This window comes from Coturnix japonica, unplaced genomic scaffold (genome assembly GCF_054131305.1).
Source record: "Coturnix japonica strain WE unplaced genomic scaffold, WE-NBRP24 Scf044, whole genome shotgun sequence".
NCBI lineage: Eukaryota > Metazoa > Chordata > Aves > Galliformes > Phasianidae > Coturnix > Coturnix japonica.
Window position 1 is genome coordinate 1,152,501 of NW_028188947.1, and position 17,879 is coordinate 1,170,379.

The 17,879-nt window shown below is 45.2% G+C and overlaps 4 protein-coding genes across 4 annotated transcripts; 2 read left to right on the plus strand and 2 right to left on the minus strand.

The window, feature by feature from the left end:
- Nucleotides 1-3,071: 3,071 nt before the first annotated feature.
- LOC107306882 (uncharacterized) lies at nt 3,072-5,393 on the minus strand. Its single transcript, XM_085531759.1, has 3 exons — nt 5,235-5,393; nt 3,916-4,545; nt 3,072-3,497 (listed from the first exon to the last, which is right to left on the minus strand). The coding sequence occupies exons 1-3, from the start codon at nt 5,391-5,393 to the stop codon at nt 3,072-3,074; spliced, it is 1,215 nt and encodes a 404-aa protein (XP_085387885.1).
- LOC146752542 (uncharacterized) lies at nt 4,785-7,169 on the plus strand. The gene has a single exon (XM_085531712.1). The coding sequence runs from the start codon at nt 5,553-5,555 to the stop codon at nt 7,038-7,040; it is 1,488 nt and encodes a 495-aa protein (XP_085387838.1). The 5' UTR covers nt 4,785-5,552; the 3' UTR covers nt 7,041-7,169.
- Nucleotides 7,170-8,125: 956 nt separating this feature from the next.
- Nucleotides 8,126-12,705, plus strand: LOC146752543 (uncharacterized). The gene is made up of 2 exons (XM_085531714.1): nt 8,126-9,096; nt 10,456-12,705. Exons 1-2 carry the CDS (start codon nt 8,254-8,256, stop codon nt 10,531-10,533), a joined length of 921 nt encoding a protein of 306 aa, XP_085387840.1. The 5' UTR covers nt 8,126-8,253; the 3' UTR covers nt 10,534-12,705.
- On the minus strand, nt 12,332-17,879 carry LOC146752544 (nuclear pore complex protein Nup153-like). The gene is made up of 5 exons (XM_085531713.1): nt 17,657-17,879; nt 15,762-16,130; nt 14,184-14,447; nt 13,472-13,631; nt 12,332-12,928 (listed from the first exon to the last, which is right to left on the minus strand). Exons 1-5 carry the CDS (start codon nt 17,745-17,747, stop codon nt 12,844-12,846), a joined length of 969 nt encoding a protein of 322 aa, XP_085387839.1. The 5' UTR covers nt 17,748-17,879; the 3' UTR covers nt 12,332-12,843.

Below are 17,879 nucleotides of genomic sequence, written 5' to 3' on the forward strand. Positions count from 1 at the left end.
CCCATCCCTGCACACACACACACACACACACATACCACCCCATCCCTGCACTCACACACACACACACACACATGTACCACCCCATCCCTGCACACACACACACACACACACACACACACGTACCAGCCCATCCCTGCACACATACACACACACACACACACACACACGTACCACCCCATCCTTGCACACACACACACACACGTACCACCTCATCCTTGCACACCCTCCCACATGCGTGCACTAATGGACTCACCCATGCACACTCACATGTGTGCAACCCCAGCACTGTCCACGGCTCCGTGCACGCTCATTTGTGCATGAAGATGTGCACAGCCTTGCTCACAGCCATGTGCATACACACAAGTGGGCAAGAACAAACAGTCCACTGGCGTCCCTCTGTCTGTGTCTCACCGGCTGTGTCACCAGAAGAGAATTCAACTCTCAAGAATGAAGAACTCACATCTGGCTCCAAGGAATGTAACTCTCCTGTCTCCCAGAGATCTCCACTGTCTCACCTGGTTGTGAGCGTCCCTCACAGCCAGCCAGAAAAGCAAGCAGAGGCTGAGACCAAGGAACCCCTCCCTGATGTGCAGCTCTCTGACAGTTTCTCTTTACACAGAGTGCTGGCGGCAGCCGCGTGCATTATCACACGCACTTGTATGGGCAGTTGGTGTCTAGACGTGAAGGAGACTTGCTAATTGCCCTGCTGACATATAGGGACAGACAGAAAATTTCAAGTAGGAGCTACAGCATGTATATAAAGGATGTACGGACCTACAGTTAAGGATGTGGATTTGCATCTGAGTCTGTGCCTGCAGACGATGCAAGCACTATGCATTGTCACCCAATGGAAATGATCAAACAGCTGCTTTGGGACAGACTGTCTGTAGGGCTCAGGAAGTGCGGCCTTCCAAGGTACTTCAGGTGTCCCAAAGAACAGAGGCAAGCAGTGATGATTCCTTTCTCTCTTGATTCTAATACTTGTAGGTAGAGCGCTTGAGAAAGACTTTGGAGGCTTTCCTCAGCCTCTACCTTTCCTTGTACGTTTACAAAAGCAGACTGTCTAAAAACAAGAAGACTGGACACACTTTTTGGGTTTGGTTATTTTTATTAGAATTTTTTTAATATTATAATATATATAATATATATTATATAATTTATTATTGTGTTTATTATATTATATATATTATGTATATAATGTATATTATGTATATTATAATATATATATTATATAATCATATATTATAATATATAATATATATAAATAATATACAATATACAAATTTTTTAAAGTTGTTTTGGCGTTTTTGTTGTTTTTTGTTGTTTTATTCCAGTCCAGTGTAATAAATTCTCAGTCTTACAAGGGATGAATTTTTAAGGCCTTCCTGCTGATGGACCACACTCCACTTGAACATCAAGTGGAGCATGAGGTAGCCTTCATCCAGAAAGGTGGAATCTTGATGGGATGTTGCTGTCTTATGGAGAGGAATCTCGGCGTCCCCCAGGCTGAGCCAACACACGGACACAGATTTCTGGATGGTGACCATCGCTTTCTGCCCCTGCTCCTGCTGCCTGGTCTCTCTTCATCATCGGTATCCAGCAGGAGATCACGAAGCCCTGGAGGCACGGTGATATCCAGGTCATCGTCTGAAACTTCTTCCACCAGATTGGAAGGGACCAGTCCTCTTGTGCCATCCGTCAGCTCTCCCAGAAACCAGCCATCCTCATCCATGTCTCCACAGATGTAAACGTATTGTCCAGGTGTCAGTGGAAGCTCGTTTTCTGGGTCCTCATTAGGGCCCTCATAAGGATTTTGTAGCTGTGACAAGCTAAGAATCTTCGTTTTGGTGGTGATGGTCTGCGAAAATGTAGATGCAGACTGCCACTGGCCACTCTTTTGACTCCCCCGGCTTTTCCTGGGGATTGGGGCATTCCTGTTTGGGATTTCTGTGTGGCCTCAGCTTTTTCCCCATCTCCTGGAGCTGTGTGCATTTTTCCTCCAGACTCTTGCTGAGCACTCCAAGCTTGATGTCAGCCTGCTGGAGGTCTCTCAGCAGGTGGTTCTGGGCCTTCAGGGCCTGGCAGTGACTCTCCAGGTTGCTCAGGGCTTGTTGGAGGTAGCTGCACTGCTCCAGCAGCTTGCTGCTTGTGCTGCCTGGGAACCCCGGGTCTTCCTTGGCCGTCTCATTCTCCTTTTCCAGATGCTGTCCCTGCAGCTGGTTGATGTCCTCTGCCTTCTCTGTGGCCTCTTTGGATGTGGAAGAGGCCTCCTTGAGGTGCTGGACTATTTCCAGCAGCTGCTGGGTACGGAGGCAGAGCGTACGCATCTTGTCCTTGAGCCGCTCGACCTCCTCCCACATCTGCTGAGAGCTTCTGCTCCTCAGCAGGCAGCACTTCTCTCCAAGGAGGCTGCACTGTCTATGCAGCTCCTTTAGCTTCCTCAGCAGGTGGGTGTTCTGCTCCTGCTGCTCTCTGTGCTCAGGTGGGCAGGCCTCTTGTTGCTCTGCAGCCTCCTTTTCCAAATGCTGTCCCTGCAGCTGGTTGACGCCCTCTGCCTTCTCTGTGGTGTCTTTGGATGCGGAAGAGGCCTCCTTGAGCTGCCAGACTATTTCCAGCAGCTGCTGGGTACGGAGGCAGAGCGTACGCATCTTGTCCTTGAGCCACTCCACCTCCTCCCATATCTGCTGAGAGCTTCTGCTCTTCTCTTCAAGGAGGCTGCACCGTCTCTGCAGCTCCTTCAGCTTACTCAGCAGATGGGTGTTCTGCTCCTGCTGCTCCCTGCGCTCAGGTGGGCAGGCCTCTTGTTGTTCTGTAGCCTGAACACCCACCTCTGCTACAGCCCGATGGCAGGCCCTGGCCCTGTTGAAGAAGACGCGTGGCTGCCCCTCCACGTGCTCCAGGATGTACTGCAGGAAGCGTCTTCTCTGCTCCTGCAGCTCACACTGGAGGCGCTTGCTCTCCACGGCCTGCTCTGCACGGGACTTCCAGCAGAGCTGCCGCTGGACTTCCTGCTGCATTCTGTGGTCTGCTCTGCTGCTGTCGCTCCTCAGCAGCGCCTCCGCCAGCTGCCGCTACAGTTGCCATGCCTGGCGGATGGTGTCGTTGCGCCGCTTCTGCAGCAGCTCCTGCATCTGGTGCAGCTGGGCCTCCTTTTCCAGCAGCAGTTGGCAGATCTCTGCTTGCCACTGCCTCAGGTTCTGCTCCCGCAGGCGCTGCAGCTTTGACACCCGCACCCGCTCCCACTTGGAGCGCAGTTTGTCGGCCAGCAGCTGCCGCTCCCGCTCTGCCGCCTCCTGCCGCTCACGTCTCTCAGCAGCGCAGCGGCGCTGCAGCTCCTGGGAGCGGAGCCGCTCGCCCTCCAGCTGGGCCTGCAGTGCCTTCAGCTCCTGCCTCTTCTCCTCCCGCTGCGCAGGGCAGGCGGGGGGCTGTGCCGGGCCCCGGCGGGGAGAGGGCCGGCTGCCCGGGATCCCCAGGTCTTCCTTGGCTGTCTCTGGCACCTAGAACCAGAAAATCATAGAATAACAGAATGGTTTGTGTAGGAAGGGGCCTTCAAGACTCTCCCGTTCCAAGCCCATGCCAAGGGCAGGGACAACTTCCACTAGGTCAGGTTGCCCAAAGGTGCGTCCAGCCTGGCCTGGGGCATTGCCAGGCGTGTGGCAACCACAGCCTCTCTGGGCAGCCTGTGCCAGCGCCTCTGCCCCCTCATGGTGTCCTGTCTTCTTATATCTCATCCAGATCTCCCCTCTTCTACTTTCAGGGCACTGTCCTTTGTTGTATCACTACCCTCCCTTACAACCAGTACATCTCCAGCTTTCCCCAGTTCTCCTTCAGGCACTGGAGGGCCGCTCTGTGGTTTCTCCAGAGCCTCCCCTCCCCAGGCTGAACAATCCCCACTCTCTCAGTGTGTCATCTTACCTGGACGTGAGCGTCCTTCACGGCAAGTCGACTGGAGCCCTGCTCTGCACGGTGGCAGTGCAGAGCTCCCTCCTTTTCTTGGGAGCAGGACATTGCGTTACGGAGCACATCTGCCCAGCTCCCCACGATGTAATAGGTGAAGAGCCTCCTCTCCAGCTCCAGCTGATGCTGGAGGTGGCGGATGCAGGCGGGCTGCTCACCATTCGTCTCCCAGCGCAGCTTGCTGAGGACGTCCTGCAGCTGGGCATGGGCCGCCTCGCTGCTGGGGGGGTTCCTCAGCACCTTGGCCAGCTGCTGCTGCAGCTCCCGAGCCTGGCGCAGGGCTGCATCGCAATCACGCTGCAGCAGCTCCTTTGTCGCGCGCAGCTCGGCCTCCTTCCAGAGCAGCAGCTGACGGGTCCCCGTCACCCGCTGCCGCTGCTCCCACTCCTTCAGCTGCTGCTCTTCCTGGGCCTGCTGCTTCTCCCAGGCACAGCGCAGTTGGTCGGTCAGCAGCTGCCGCTCCCGCTCTGCCGCCTTCTGCAGTTCACATCTCTCGGCAGCCCAGCGGCGCTGCAGCTCCTGGCAGTGGAGCCGCTCGCCCTCCAGCTGGGCCTGCAGCACCTCCAGCTTCCAGCTGTTCTTCTCCTGCTGCACAGGATGAGCTCACATAGTGGTGCAGATGAAGAGGTATTGTACAAGCCATTCACTGTGCGGGCTATATTCATCTCTATAGCCGAACCATGCCAAGTCAGTGAAAGAAGTAACTTGCTGGATTCTAAAATAGTTTTGCTTGAGAACGGCGCTGTTGCCAACTCTACTTGTTACAAAATGAACTACACCAGAGAGAGAAGGAAAGGGCAGCAAAGTTTTATATTTCTTTATGTTAGGAAAAATGGTAAATTTCTCAACCAATATGCTACTCAAGTATCCCCTGTATAGCCCTGAACCATGACCCATGTAGGGGTGTTAGAGTATTGTGAAGTTATGAAACAGCAGAGGTAGACAATAATAGTGCTGACATTGCTATTTAGTAGTTAATCAGTTAAAATGTATAGTTTAACCATAAGACAGATGGAATGGACTGGTCTAGCCCGGATGGCTCGGATGAAAGAAGATAATGAATTTCTGGACAAGTTCAAAAGAAGAGTAACACGTGAAGCATGAAGCCTGGGCCTAGGATGAAACACGAGAAAGAAGGACTGAAGATGTATTGATTAATCACGAGAAATGAATAACATAAATGATGTAATGTTTACCTAATCATATAAATATAGGACGTTTGTAAAGCTTAAGGGTCATTCACTAGGAGTGACCCAAGCTCTGTATGCATGTTTCACCTGAGCACTGAGCTTGTTAATAAAATCAACCCTGGAGTACCCACGAGTTCGAGTCTCGACCTGGTTCCTTTCTGCAACAGTTTGGCACCCCAGATGGGACTCTAGGCGTTGATTGGGGTAAGTGCCTAAATTTTTTATTATATCCAGGGGGAAGTGCATCCACTCTTTTAAGGGTTCGAGTCCTATTTTTGGGGTTCGAGTCCCCGAGGCTTCTTATTTTTGGGGGGTTTGGGGTTCTATTTTTCTGAGGTTTATTTTCCTCATTACAGAGTGGCTGCAATTCTCACTGGACCTTGGATTTCTATTTGGAGAATAGTTATGGGGGGATCGCCGTCTATAATTAAGGGTTCACCCTTAGAGGAAATTTTGTGTAACTGGAGTAAGATTGAAGGTGTTGTGGGGTTAAAAAAGAAGCGAGTGATCACTCTGTGTCAGGATGACTGGCCATTCTTAACCCGGGTTCGTGGGGCTGGTCCCGACGAAGTATGGCCACCTGAGGGGACGTTTGATGATAAACGTCTTGCTACCATGCGGCGAATACTCCAAGATAGAAATCCTTATCAAATGGATTATTTATATGTGTGGATAAATTGGGCTGATAAAAGAAATCAAATTAAGTTGGGGAAGGCTACTAGCAAAACTGAATTATTAGCATATTTTGATGAATTACATCAGGGTGGGTATAATTCTGATCGGGAAAAAGATGGAAATAATAAAGAAGTGGGGCAGTATCCGATGACTATTGAATTTCATTCTAATCCGAGGGTTGGTCCTGATACCGGCCCTGATGTACCACCTCTATTAGCAGCAGCAGTACATCAGCCTTGGAAACCGGGAGATTTGATGCTATGGCAAGAGAAAATGCCGCGTTTATGGGAGGATGCGGAAAAATGTGCTAAGATGTTGTCTAGTATTTTCAGAGATTATAAACCTAATTGGGAGGACATACAGACTCTGTTACAGGAATTATTTACTGTAGAAGAGAGAGAGAAGATCATGGCTAAGGATAGAGAGTTATCAAATACTAATCCAGGAAGACCTGTATGGCCCATAGCTGATCCGAAATGGAATATTGTTAGACAGGATGAGCTTCAGGCTTGGAGAACGGCTACACAGGGTTTGCTAGAGGCTGTACGCCAGTGTGTCGAGCGGGTTACTAATTGGTCCAAAGTACAGGAATGTCAGCAACGGTTGGATGAACATCCCAGTGATTATTGGCATAGACTTCGTTCTGTTTTACTTAAGTATGGGGGTATGACAGAGCAGACTTTTCAAGAGCCGCTTGCAATTAGTGTGTTTGTAAATCAGGCTGCACCCGATATTAATAAGTATTTTAAGAAACATATGCCGGGATGGCAGGCAGAGGGGTTGCAAAAAATATTATCTGTTGCTACGTTTGTATACAATGGGCGAGATCAGGAGAGACAGGAGAAAATGCAAAAAGAGAAGGATGAGGAGCGAAAGCGACAGGAACGAGAGAGAGAGACCGAGAGGAAACGTGAGAGGCAGGAAAAACGAGAAGATATGGCTTTTTTGGCAGCTGCGATTACTCAGTCAGCTCAACAGAATAGGTGGCAAAATGCTAGAGGCAGAGGTAGAGGAAATCGGGGAAGGATACGAGGATTTCCACCCCAGATTGGTGGAGAAATTGTATATTATTGGTGTGGAGATTTTGGACATATGCAGCGAGAATGCCCCCTCAGACCTCGACCTTTTCTAACCCCCCAGGGTTATCCGGTGACAGACGCATCTGGGCCTCATATAGATTCAGGAGTGGGAGGCTTGCGACGAACTCACTCGCAATAACAGGAGGATGGCTGTTACTCTGAGTCCAGAAGGTCATGTAATCGCAGAAGTAGATGGGCTAGAAGTTACATTCTTAGTAGATACAGGAGCAACTTTAAGTTTGTTAAATTTTGATTTGCCTGAAAAATCACTAGAAACTGTTACTGTCAAGGGAGTTTTAGGGGTAGAAGAGAAATACTTGAGTAAACCACTGCCTGTAACCTTGTCAGGACGGATGACATGGGCACAGTTTGTTATTTCACCCACTTCTCCAATATCCCTATTAGGAAGAGATGTCCTCCGAGAACTAGGCACTAAATTAGATTTGAATTCAAAAGGGATGAAACTTTACTTTTTGGGGAATGTACTAGCTGTAGAAAGAGAACAGAAACAGAAAATTGAAATTCCAGATGACTTAAAAGACATACCCTCCGGTTTGTGGAGTCATAGTAGTAAGGATATAGGATTTTTGAAATCTGCAAAACCAGTGGTAATCAAGACAAAAGCTGGACCACCGCCCTCAATTAAACAGTACCCGATTGCGACAGAAGCATTACCTAGTTTAAAGAAACAAATTCAGTATTTTATTGATGAAGGGATATTGAGACCCATTATTAGTCCATATAATACTCCTATTCTGCCTGTTTCTAAAAATAGAAAGGATGAGGACGGGAACCCTGAATATCGTTTTGTACAAGATTTAAGAGCAATTAATGAACATGTTGAAGCCCTGCACCCTGTAGTTCCTGACCCTTCACTAATATTAACTGAAATACCAGAATGGTCCAGGTGGTATACTGTAATGGATCTGACGGGAGCTTTCTTTAGTATACCTATTGCTGAGGAAAGCCAAGAGATCTTTGCTTTCACATGGGAAGGGAAACAGTTAACGTGGACTCGGTTACCTCAGGGGTTTACGAGTTCACCAACTTTGTTCTCACAGATTTTGAAAAATGATTTAAAGGATGTTATTTTACCTCAAAAATCGGTGTTGGTTCAATATGTTGATGATTTACTTATTGCTAGTGCAACAAAAGAAGCTTGCATAGAAGACACAAAGTATTTATGTAATAAATTGTATGAAAAAGGACATAAAGTCTCCCTTTCCAAATTGCAGTTTTGTAAGCCTGAGGTAAAGTATTTAGGGTATGTATTAGCTTCAGGGGTAAGGAAAATTGATCCAGAACGAATTAATGCTGTACAAGCAGTACCTAGGCCAATCACAAAGAAACAGATGAGGGCATTTTTAGGACAGGCTGGATTTTGCCGACCATGGATTATAGGGTATAGTGAAATTGTTAAACCTTTACAAGAAGCTACTAAGGACCAGGCCATCGAACCGATACCATGGACTGATGAAATGCAGCAAGCTTTCCAGGCTATTAAACAGGCGCTGGTATCCGCACCGGCTTTGGGACTGCCCGACTATGGTAAGCCGTTTACCTTATATGTTACCGAATCAAGAGGAATTGCAAAAGGAGTTTTAGTTCAAAAATTTGGACCTTACGAGCGGCCTGTCGCCTATTACTCACAGTCATTAGATCCTGTTGTGAGGGGAACTCCCTATTGCATTCGAGCTGTGGCTGCAGCGGCAGAACTCACCGAGAAAGTCCGGACCATTGTCTTGGGACATCCCCTGGTTGTAAAGGTTCCGCATGAAGTAGAAATCTTGCTTAAAAGGTATGCAGAAAAATCCCTTTCTCCACAGCGCGCTCACCGCTACGAAGTCATTTTGCTCCTAGCTGATAATATCACCTTAGAGCGATCAAAACCTTTGAATCCAGCCACCTTACTCCCTGATTCAACTGGAGAACAAAATAAACACGATTGTGTGCAGGTGATTCACTCAGTCTCACGACCGAGGGAAGACTTAAAGGATGAGCCATTAACAGAGCCTGAGTTAAACTTGTTTACTGACGGTTCTAGTTATTACATTGCAGGAAAGCGATACACCGGATTTGCTGTGACAACTGAGACAACTGTTCTACTAGCAGAATCTCTCCCAAGCGGGTTGGGAGCACAAGGAGCAGAACTTATTGCGCTCTGTAGAGCGGCACGATTAGCACGCGGCAAGAAGGTAAATATATACACGGACTCAAAGTATGCTTTTGGAATTTGCCATGCTATCGGCATGCTCTGGAGAGAGCGAGGCTTTCTGACCTCTGCAGGGAGAACAATAGCTCACGGTGAGCTAATAAATGACCTATTACTGGCTATACAAGAACCACGAGAGATTGCTGTAGTTTACATACCTGCACACAGCTCTAAAAAACATGCGTTAGCAAAAGGAAACCAACTTGCAGATGCGGCGGCTAGAGCAGCTGCTGTGCACCCTAATTATAGTGTTCCTATTATGACTGTACAAACTATACCACTGCTATCGGACCCTAAGACACTTTATACAGAAATGAATAAAGAGGAACTGGAGGTGTGGATGCGTATGGGAGCTGTTCAAAAGGATGGGATTTGGATGATTGGTGATAAACCTATGTTACCACATAAATATTTGCTAACTTTAGTAAGGTGGTATCATGATAGAAGCCATGGCGGTCCAGGAAATATTGCAAATCAGATTGATCGTTTGTGGATAGCACCGGGAGTATATGCAGCAGCTAGACGAATTGCTGCAGGATGTGAAATATGTCAAAAGTACGGGATAACCAGACCCAGGATGGAAGAAGGGAAGAGACCTCCAGCTGAATATCCTTTTCAGAAACTTCAAATTGACTTTGCTGAAATGCCACCAGTATTGGGATTTAAATATATGTTAGTTATTGTGGATCATTTGTCTGGCTGGGTGGAAGCATTTCCTACACGAAAGAATGATACAAAAACTGTGATTAAAATTCTGTTACGAGACTTAATTCCAAGGTACGGAGTCCCAGAAGAAATAGACTCAGACAGGGGAACACATTTTGTTTCCTCAATGATGGCCGAATTGTCAAAGACACTGGGAATTACTATGGTGGCACATACACCGTATCATCCACAGTCATCCGGAAAGGTAGAGAGAATGAATAGGACTATTAAAGATAGATTAGGCAAAGTAATGTCACAAACAGGACTCAAATGGCCAGATGCATTACCTTTAGTCTTATGGGATTTGAGAACATCCCCTAGGGAGCCTTTAAAAATTAGTCCAGCTGAGGTTTTATTTGGGAGAGTAGTGGCAGTACCAGGAACATATGTCTCAGCAAAAACTGCACTTTTGGAAGGGGAAGAGAATATTACTCAATATTTGTTGTATTTACAAGATTCTTTTAAGAGAATTCAGCAATATGCTTATTGTTATCAAGGATTACCAAGAGATGTTAAAGTACATGATATTATTCCAGGAGATATGGTAATGGTGAAAGTGTTTAAACGGAAACATAAAATGGAGCCCAAATGGGAAGGGCCCTATTGTGTGTTGTTAACTTCTCTTTATGCTATCAAGGTCAAGGGTAAAGAGGCATGGATCCATCATACTCATGTGAAAAAGGTCTCTGCATCCTTTTCTTCCTCGTCTGCATAGCTTCAGGACATCGGTACCAGTATGAATTCTCCTATCGGGACATTTTGACTGGACATCAGGTAACTTTGAAAACGAAAGAGGTTTCTACGACTCAGCGTGAATTCATCATAGAAGGAGAAAGAAATACTGACTTATTACAACTCAACAATGTCCGAACCCCTTTTGGCACATTTCGATGGTATATCCCCGGTAGTACTCGAGCTAATTTTAGTTTTTGCATTAGAGCACGATTTTCTTATCCTTCATACCCCAGAGTACCTCCTCCTCGGCTCCGAGCGGTATGGGTTAACCATAATATTAATTTTAGAGAACCAAGCAGTGGTACTGGAATCTGGTGTGTGGGTATGCTCCCCGGCTTCAACAATTCGTGCTGTCATAAATTCTCCATTGCGTACCCTCGGGACGGGTTTAAATTAGTTCATACACATTGGCAAGAGGTAAAATGGGGACCTATGTCCTGGCATGACACAAGTAGCCATACTCAGCAGATGAGACACCGAAGGTCTTTACAGCCACATGTCTCTTATGAATTAGGCCACTATCGTTATTGGACAGATAATTCTCATGTATCAATAATGCAATCGTTTGCCCAGAATCTAAATGTCAGTGATTGTTGGATTTGTTCAGCCTTACCTAGATCAGTAGCACATGGAGTAAATTTGATTGGTATCCCTATTCATGTTAATACTACTATTGGTCATATTTGGAATACAACAATATTAAGAAGTAATTTTACCACTCATGCTTTATCATTGGCTCATACACGATTGGAGAACAATACTTATATTCATTGTGTTGAAAATCGTGATTCTACTGGAACCTATTTGGGAAATTGGACTTTACGATGTGATAATCTCACTGCTATTAAAAACAGAAATCAATTGATTTTGAGTCTCCCAGGAGCCTATTGGCTGTGTGGAGAACATGCGTACAAAATTTTACCCAAAAAGTGGCGAGGAAGATGCACTTTAGGCCTAGTTGTACCCGATATGGAGATCATTCCCAGAGAAATAAATGGAACGTTATGGCATAGGTCTTTCTATGGACGTACTAAAAGAACTATTTTAAATCCTTTAATTGAACGACCAACAGGATTCCATGCATTTGTGCGTTGGTTTATACCTGGTTTAGGTGTTAGTGAATTGGAAAAAGCAATACTGAATGTGTCAGGGGAGGTGGAGAAGTTAGCTAATGCAACGGCTTATGGCTTATTAACTATACAAGGCGAGCTTACAAACTTATCTAAAGTAGTTTTGCAAAATAGAATGGCACTAGATATGCTTTTAGCTTCGCAAGGGGGAGTGTGTACTGTATTGAATGCTAGTTGCTGTATGTATGTTGATCAAACTGGAGAATTATTAACTGATGTTGGGAAAATATGGGAAGTAAGTAAGACAATGCAAGAAATACAGAAGGATGATACTCGATGGGGTTTTTCTGAAACATGGCATTGGCTGACATCCTGGTTGCCAAATCTTTCTGCTATTGCTAAGAAAATTATCTTGATTATAATTGTTGTGATTGTTCTGATTGTTATTGTTTATGTACTAATACAATGCTGTATGCGAATGGGGTCTGCTTTAACTGTAAAGGCACCACCGCCACCTAAGATAGTTTTTGGTGGATATCAGTAGAATACTTGGGAAAGTAGCTATTAGAAAAGGGGGGACTGTTAGGAAAAATGGTAAATTTCTCAACCAATATGCTACTCAAGTATCCCCTGTATAGCCCTGAACCATGACCCATGTAGGGGTGTTAGAGTATTGTGAAGTTATGAAACAGCAGAGGTAGACAATAATAGTGCTGACATTGCTATTTAGTAGTTAATCAGTTAAAATGTATAGTTTAACCATAAGACAGATGGAATGGACTGGTCTAGCCCGGATGGCTCGGATGAAAGAAGATAATGAATTTCTGGACAAGTTCAAAAGAAGAGTAACACGTGAAGCATGAAGCCTGGGCCTAGGATGAAACACGAGAAAGAAGGACTGAAGATGTATTGATTAATCACGAGAAATGAATAACATAAATGATGTAATGTTTACCTAATCATATAAATATAGGACGTTTGTAAAGCTTAAGGGTCATTCACTAGGAGTGACCCAAGCTCTGTATGCATGTTTCACCTGAGCACTGAGCTTGTTAATAAAATCAACCCTGGAGTACCCACGAGTTCGAGTCTCGACCTGGTTCCTTTCTGCAACACTTTAGGCAGATCTGACTTCAGCTAACCCAGCACGAGGTACGATCCCAACAACTGAACAATGCAGGGCAGCAGCTGCTTTGAAAGTTGCTTTACCAATCTGCCGATTACTTTTTACGTCTAATTGCAGTCTTTATCTTCTGACCGGGAACTGAAGATCCGGAGGCAGAGAAAATATTTTTTCCATTAGTCCTATGAATAGAAACCGGTAGCACAGAGTTAGGACAACGCAGAGTTAGCGCAACGACACATCATCAGTAGGGTAAAACTAACCTGTCTCACGACGGTCTAAACCCAGCTGACGTTCCCTACTGTTAGCTGACAGTTCAGTAGCAGCACTGAGCAGATATTCCAGAACAACTGTTTTATCATCTGGCTGCTCACTACTCAGCAGCTGGCAACAGACAACGTATGATGAATGGGAAGAGAGTTCCAGAAACCAAAAGCAATGAAATCTCTCTCATTCAGCAGGTAAGCAGCAGCGTAACAGCTCAATTCAGATCTTATTTTTCAAGAACACTTCTCATGGCTGCATGATATTTCTGAGAGCTGTGCTGCTATAAAGCCATCGTTGCCTACTTAGCCAGTCACACTAACAGAGCGAGGAGAGATGCTGTCCTTAGACATAAATTCCGAAGTACATCTGAGCACCTCGCAATTTAACATCAGTAGAGGCTGCCTGCGCTCCACAGATAGTACCAAAAGCTCAAGTGAAAATCTGATTTGGTCTCTTACCCCACTGTAAACGTTGCAGGTTGGCTGAATGAAAATCCTGAAGAGCCGGAAGGTAGTACCGATGCTGCCGGTGCAGGAGGATTTGCACCAAAAGTAAATACTTCTGGGTTACTCGTGAAGTTGAAATTAGAAGTACTACTCCCAAACTGGAATACGGGACCTGAGAAAGACGGGGTAGAAGGAGAAGGGAATAAGAAAGTTGAAATTTGAGTTTGTTCTTTCCAGGAAAGTCCTCCCCTCCTTCCTCCCACCACCTCTAACATACATTGCTTAGACCTTGCTCAAGGCGGCACAGCTTGGGGTGGGAGGGAGGTTTACCAGAAATGCTAAGTTACAACAGGAACAACACCTAGACAACGTCATTTGTTTCAGTAGAGCATCATAAAGAGATTTTTAGACTGCTGGCAAATTGCTAAGGAACTGTCTGCTGCTACCTGTACTGCCATTAGTCTATGGCTGCATGCACCACAATATACAACAATGTACAACCTATTGGTGAAGGTAGTGTACCTCTCCGGCAGTAAGGAATCAGATGCAAAATACTTAACCCTGTGTCTACTCCCTCTATGGAGGGCAATTCTTACAGTAGAGTATGTACAAAAGGCAGAAGTAATTTCATTCACTAAACTTCAGCTGCACTTCATGGAAACCAACTCACTGACTAACCAAGCTCTCTTTGAGACCTGAAACGAAAAGGATGGTCAACACTCACCAGCATTGGAGGCACCAGAGCCAAAACCTGGCTGTTGGCTCAATTGCTGTCCAAACACAGTACTGCTTGTCACAGAGCCGAAGGCAGGAGGCGCAGGCTGAGAGCCAGATGAAAACAGTGATGTCGACAAAGATCCAAAGCTGGGAGCATTTGGCTGGCCAGGGCCCTGGCTCTGGCCAAATGCTGGTAGCTGACTGGCACCAAATGCTGGTCCAGCAGCAGGCGCTGAAGACCCAGACCCAAAGACAAATGTAGAGGATGACCCTAAAGGAAAAGAAGAGAAATTTCAGTATGTGCTGAGTTGTTTTGTTTGTTACAGAGCTTTATGTTTGAAGCCAAGTAGGTAAAACAACAAACAGCACCTCATTCATGATAGGAATCCTACCTTTTCTTGTAAGTTACATGAAAAACAGCATACTTAAAGGAGTCAGACAACGCACACCTCAAACACGGGTTGTCTAGACTCAAATTACTGTTAGCCATTCATGCTCTAGAAGCAGGCTCCCACAAAGAGCACAAGCTGATTTGTATTACTAAGACTTATTTATACCACGGGTAAAGAACACTCACTCACTTATTTGTATTATTTTAAGCGTTCAAAACACAGCTCCTGATCTATTAGAATGAGGAGAACGCCAATCTTTCCTCTCATAAGCAACTGCTCCCCTTCCTCATCCAAATGTTTACAATTATCAATTTCTGGAGACCACATCAGGCTTGCAGGGACCTAACTGAGCTACCAGAATAATTCTGTCTCTCCATATAATAGCAAACAAGCTCATTCAATTAGCTGCTTTGGTTCTGCATGGCAAGCAGAAATAATGAGAAAAAAATACAGGACTGAGCTGTGACTTCAAACATACACACTTCTGCTGAGCAAAAAGAGACCTTCTAAATAGCGCTATTAATCTAAATGCAATTTAAGCAGACGTCACGCAACATAAAAATACCAACTGCTGCAATGTAACTTGGAATGGCTGATTGTTTTTCCAGGAAGGAAAACAGAAGTTAAGACGGACTAAAAGGCATTCCAGTACTTTTATGAAGATTTGAAGATTATGAAGACCAAGAAAATGAAGGACTGGCTATCGTGCTCATTAGAAGTCACGCTTTACAAAGCAGCAGCTGCATATATCAATACTGTGTTTGTAATATACACTTGTGAAGGGTGGATAGTACAAATCTTGATGTTATTTACAACGCTCGAAGAGTTTTAGGTATGGGAGAGAAAAATTCAAGTTAAAACTAACTTTTAACCTTCAGCACTGGATTGATACTGAGAAGAGGGAAATTCATTCTCACAATGACAAGTTCCTATGCAAATGAAAGCCAGTAAAGGATTATCCAATGCACAAAATATCACCACAGCCAGTTGATCCCTAAACTGTATTTCCCAGACTGCCTCAAAACTTGACCTGAGCCCCAAGCATTAGCACTGTTTATATATTGTTGGATGTAAATATTCACTACTTTTCTCAATTTCCATGCATTTTCCCTACCTGTTCTCCAGGAAACACTCTTTCCCTGCTCCACTTTTGTGATCTAAGAGCAAAAACAAAAGCACCTGCTTAAATGTACCTGTTGAACTCGATGTGGCCGTGGCTCCAAAGGTAAAGCCAGAACTTGCTGCATTGCTACTGTTGGCTCCTGAACCAAAGACAAATGGATTAACTGCTGCACCAGTGGTGGAAGATGTGGTGGTGGGTTTGTTTTCTTGAGAGAAGCCAAATGACTGAGATGCTGTAGATTCTGCAGAATTGCCAAAAGCGGTGCTGCTCACAGTGTTGCTGGCTTGCCCAAACACAAAGGGAGTGGGAACTGGTGCAGGGTTGGAGGAAGAAGTGACGCTGCCAAACAGGCTGCTGCTGTTGGCTGAAGTGGCAGGTACGGCTGCGCTGGAGGAACTAGAGCTCAAGAAGCTGAAGGATGGCTTTGCTGCTCCTTGATCTGAGAGGGAGAACAGAACATAAAACACTGCAAGACGGCAAACCAAGCGCAACAGAGAGACCCTGTTCCAGCCACTGTACAAGGAGAAATGCTGGACGATGTCTCAACTATTATCCAGCTACTGTGGATTACATAAAATCCAGGTTTAATACACTGAACGCTGCCATGTGCAATTAAAGGAATGGGAGAATTGTGAAGAATGATGACACCACCACAGTTCTAGGCTTTAGTAGTTACGGACACCAAGCACTGGCTATAACAACTGGAACCAGAATGAACCAGTACATCTCAGCTTTTCAAACAAAACTATTCTTCAGATGCTCTGAGAAGAACAACATGCATTACCTGCAACACTTCTGTAGTTTGCTAAATAACACAGCAAAAAAAAAAAACCCCACAGTGGTACAGCTGCTTTTGTAGCCTCTCCTGAAATTACAGCCCTGTGCCTACAGCCCTAAAGCTGGCTAAGCCCATCATCCTGCAGCCTCACTCTTTTGGCTTAAGCTCACTGTAATTCAGTACTTTCAAGACCTGCTTTTGGGAGCCACGGAGAACAGCCCCCTGTTACAGAACTGTCACAAAGTACTGAGTGCAATTTTACATTTAAAGTTATCTTTTAAAGTATGCAGTTCTTCAGCTTTCCCTAAGCTTCTGCTCTCTCATTATTACACCTGACCCTGTTCTTGATTTCCCACTGCTGTTTTTCCAGAAGTTACGGACCCTTTTCATCTATGCCACTTTTAAGGGACTCTCTACTGTGCTGAAGAAGGCTCGTTAAAATCTCATTTTTACACAAGGTGTTTCATCAAATTTCCATGGTTAAATCAAACTCCAGAACTTCAACTCAATCATAAGAACCATAACCCCATGCGTTGCTTTTATTCTCTCTGTTCCTTCCCTTATAACTTCCAAAGTTAGTAGAAGTGAGTAATGAACGCTGTTCTGCAAACCATGGCTGATAAGTCATGAAATCAGAATCAGAATTCTTCCACATGGCAATTGTTACTAAAATCTTTCAGCCCGCTCTTTCAGAAGGTTAAAGATGCACAAAACTGTGTAGTACCTATTAAGCAATTTCCACACCTTCATGGCAGTAAATTGCAGCAGCACAGCTGCAAGAACACATGAATGAGACACCTCCTCACATCCCCTTTCACTATGAAAACCATCGCATGAGGCCTCTGTCACCACGCTAAAGACTGTACCACCAACTATGCTGCTAGCACAGAAACCATACAAACCATCCATGCTCATGTGGGATGCAATACAGGTTCTTTAATGTGTGACAATATGTATATATTTTTTGTCTAAACCTAGTCTTAAAACTCACTGAAATCAAAACAGGAATTCTACTAATTGTCTATACGTCAACAACTGGAACACAAATCACACTGCACAGAGTAATTAAGCTTTTTCTAAAGCTCCAGTACATGAACCCAGCAACTCCTACAGATTCTGTAACTTATGACTTCAGAGGTACCATCTGAGGGACTTAGACAACTGAAGACAAAAGATATTCTGCTTACCTGAAGTATTGGCTTGGGCCCCAAATGAAAAAGTTGGCTTTGCCTGCTCAGTTTCTTTCTCCGATGGTTTAACAAAGCTGAAGTTGAACATAGGTTTTGCTGTGCTTTCTTCTTTGGTACATTCAGGCTGCCCAACGGAAAAGACAGGTTGTGCCTTTGACTCTTCATTCTCAACTTTCTTCCCAAACAGTAACGGAGGAGCAGAACTGACAGAATCCTGTTT

Excerpts from the sequence above, each read along its gene's own strand:
- LOC107306882 (XM_085531759.1), bottom strand. The coding sequence starts at position 5,393 with ATGCACTTCCCCCTGGATATAATAAAAAATTTAGGCACTTACCCCAAT. Across the intron at positions 4,546-5,234 it reads TTAACAAGCTCAGTGCTCAG|CAGGAGAAGAACAGCTGGAA; the intron begins GTGAAACATGCA and ends CATCCTGTGCAG. Across the intron at positions 3,498-3,915 it reads TGAAGGACGCTCACGTCCAG|GTGCCAGAGACAGCCAAGGA; the intron begins GTAAGATGACAC and ends TTCTGGTTCTAG.
- LOC146752542 (XM_085531712.1), top strand. The coding sequence starts at position 5,553 with ATGGGGGGATCGCCGTCTATAATTAAGGGTTCACCCTTAGAGGAAATT.
- LOC146752543 (XM_085531714.1), top strand. The coding sequence starts at position 8,254 with ATGAGGGCATTTTTAGGACAGGCTGGATTTTGCCGACCATGGATTATA. Across the intron at positions 9,097-10,455 it reads GATTAGCACGCGGCAAGAAG|GTCAAGGGTAAAGAGGCATG; the intron begins GTAAATATATAC and ends TATGCTATCAAG.
- LOC146752544 (XM_085531713.1), bottom strand. The coding sequence starts at position 17,747 with ATGTTCAACTTCAGCTTTGTTAAACCATCGGAGAAAGAAACTGAGCAG. Across the intron at positions 14,448-15,761 it reads GGCCACATCGAGTTCAACAG|GGTCATCCTCTACATTTGTC; the intron begins GTACATTTAAGC and ends CTTTTCCTTTAG. Across the intron at positions 13,632-14,183 it reads CTCTGGTGCCTCCAATGCTG|GTCCCGTATTCCAGTTTGGG; the intron begins GTGAGTGTTGAC and ends CGTCTTTCTCAG.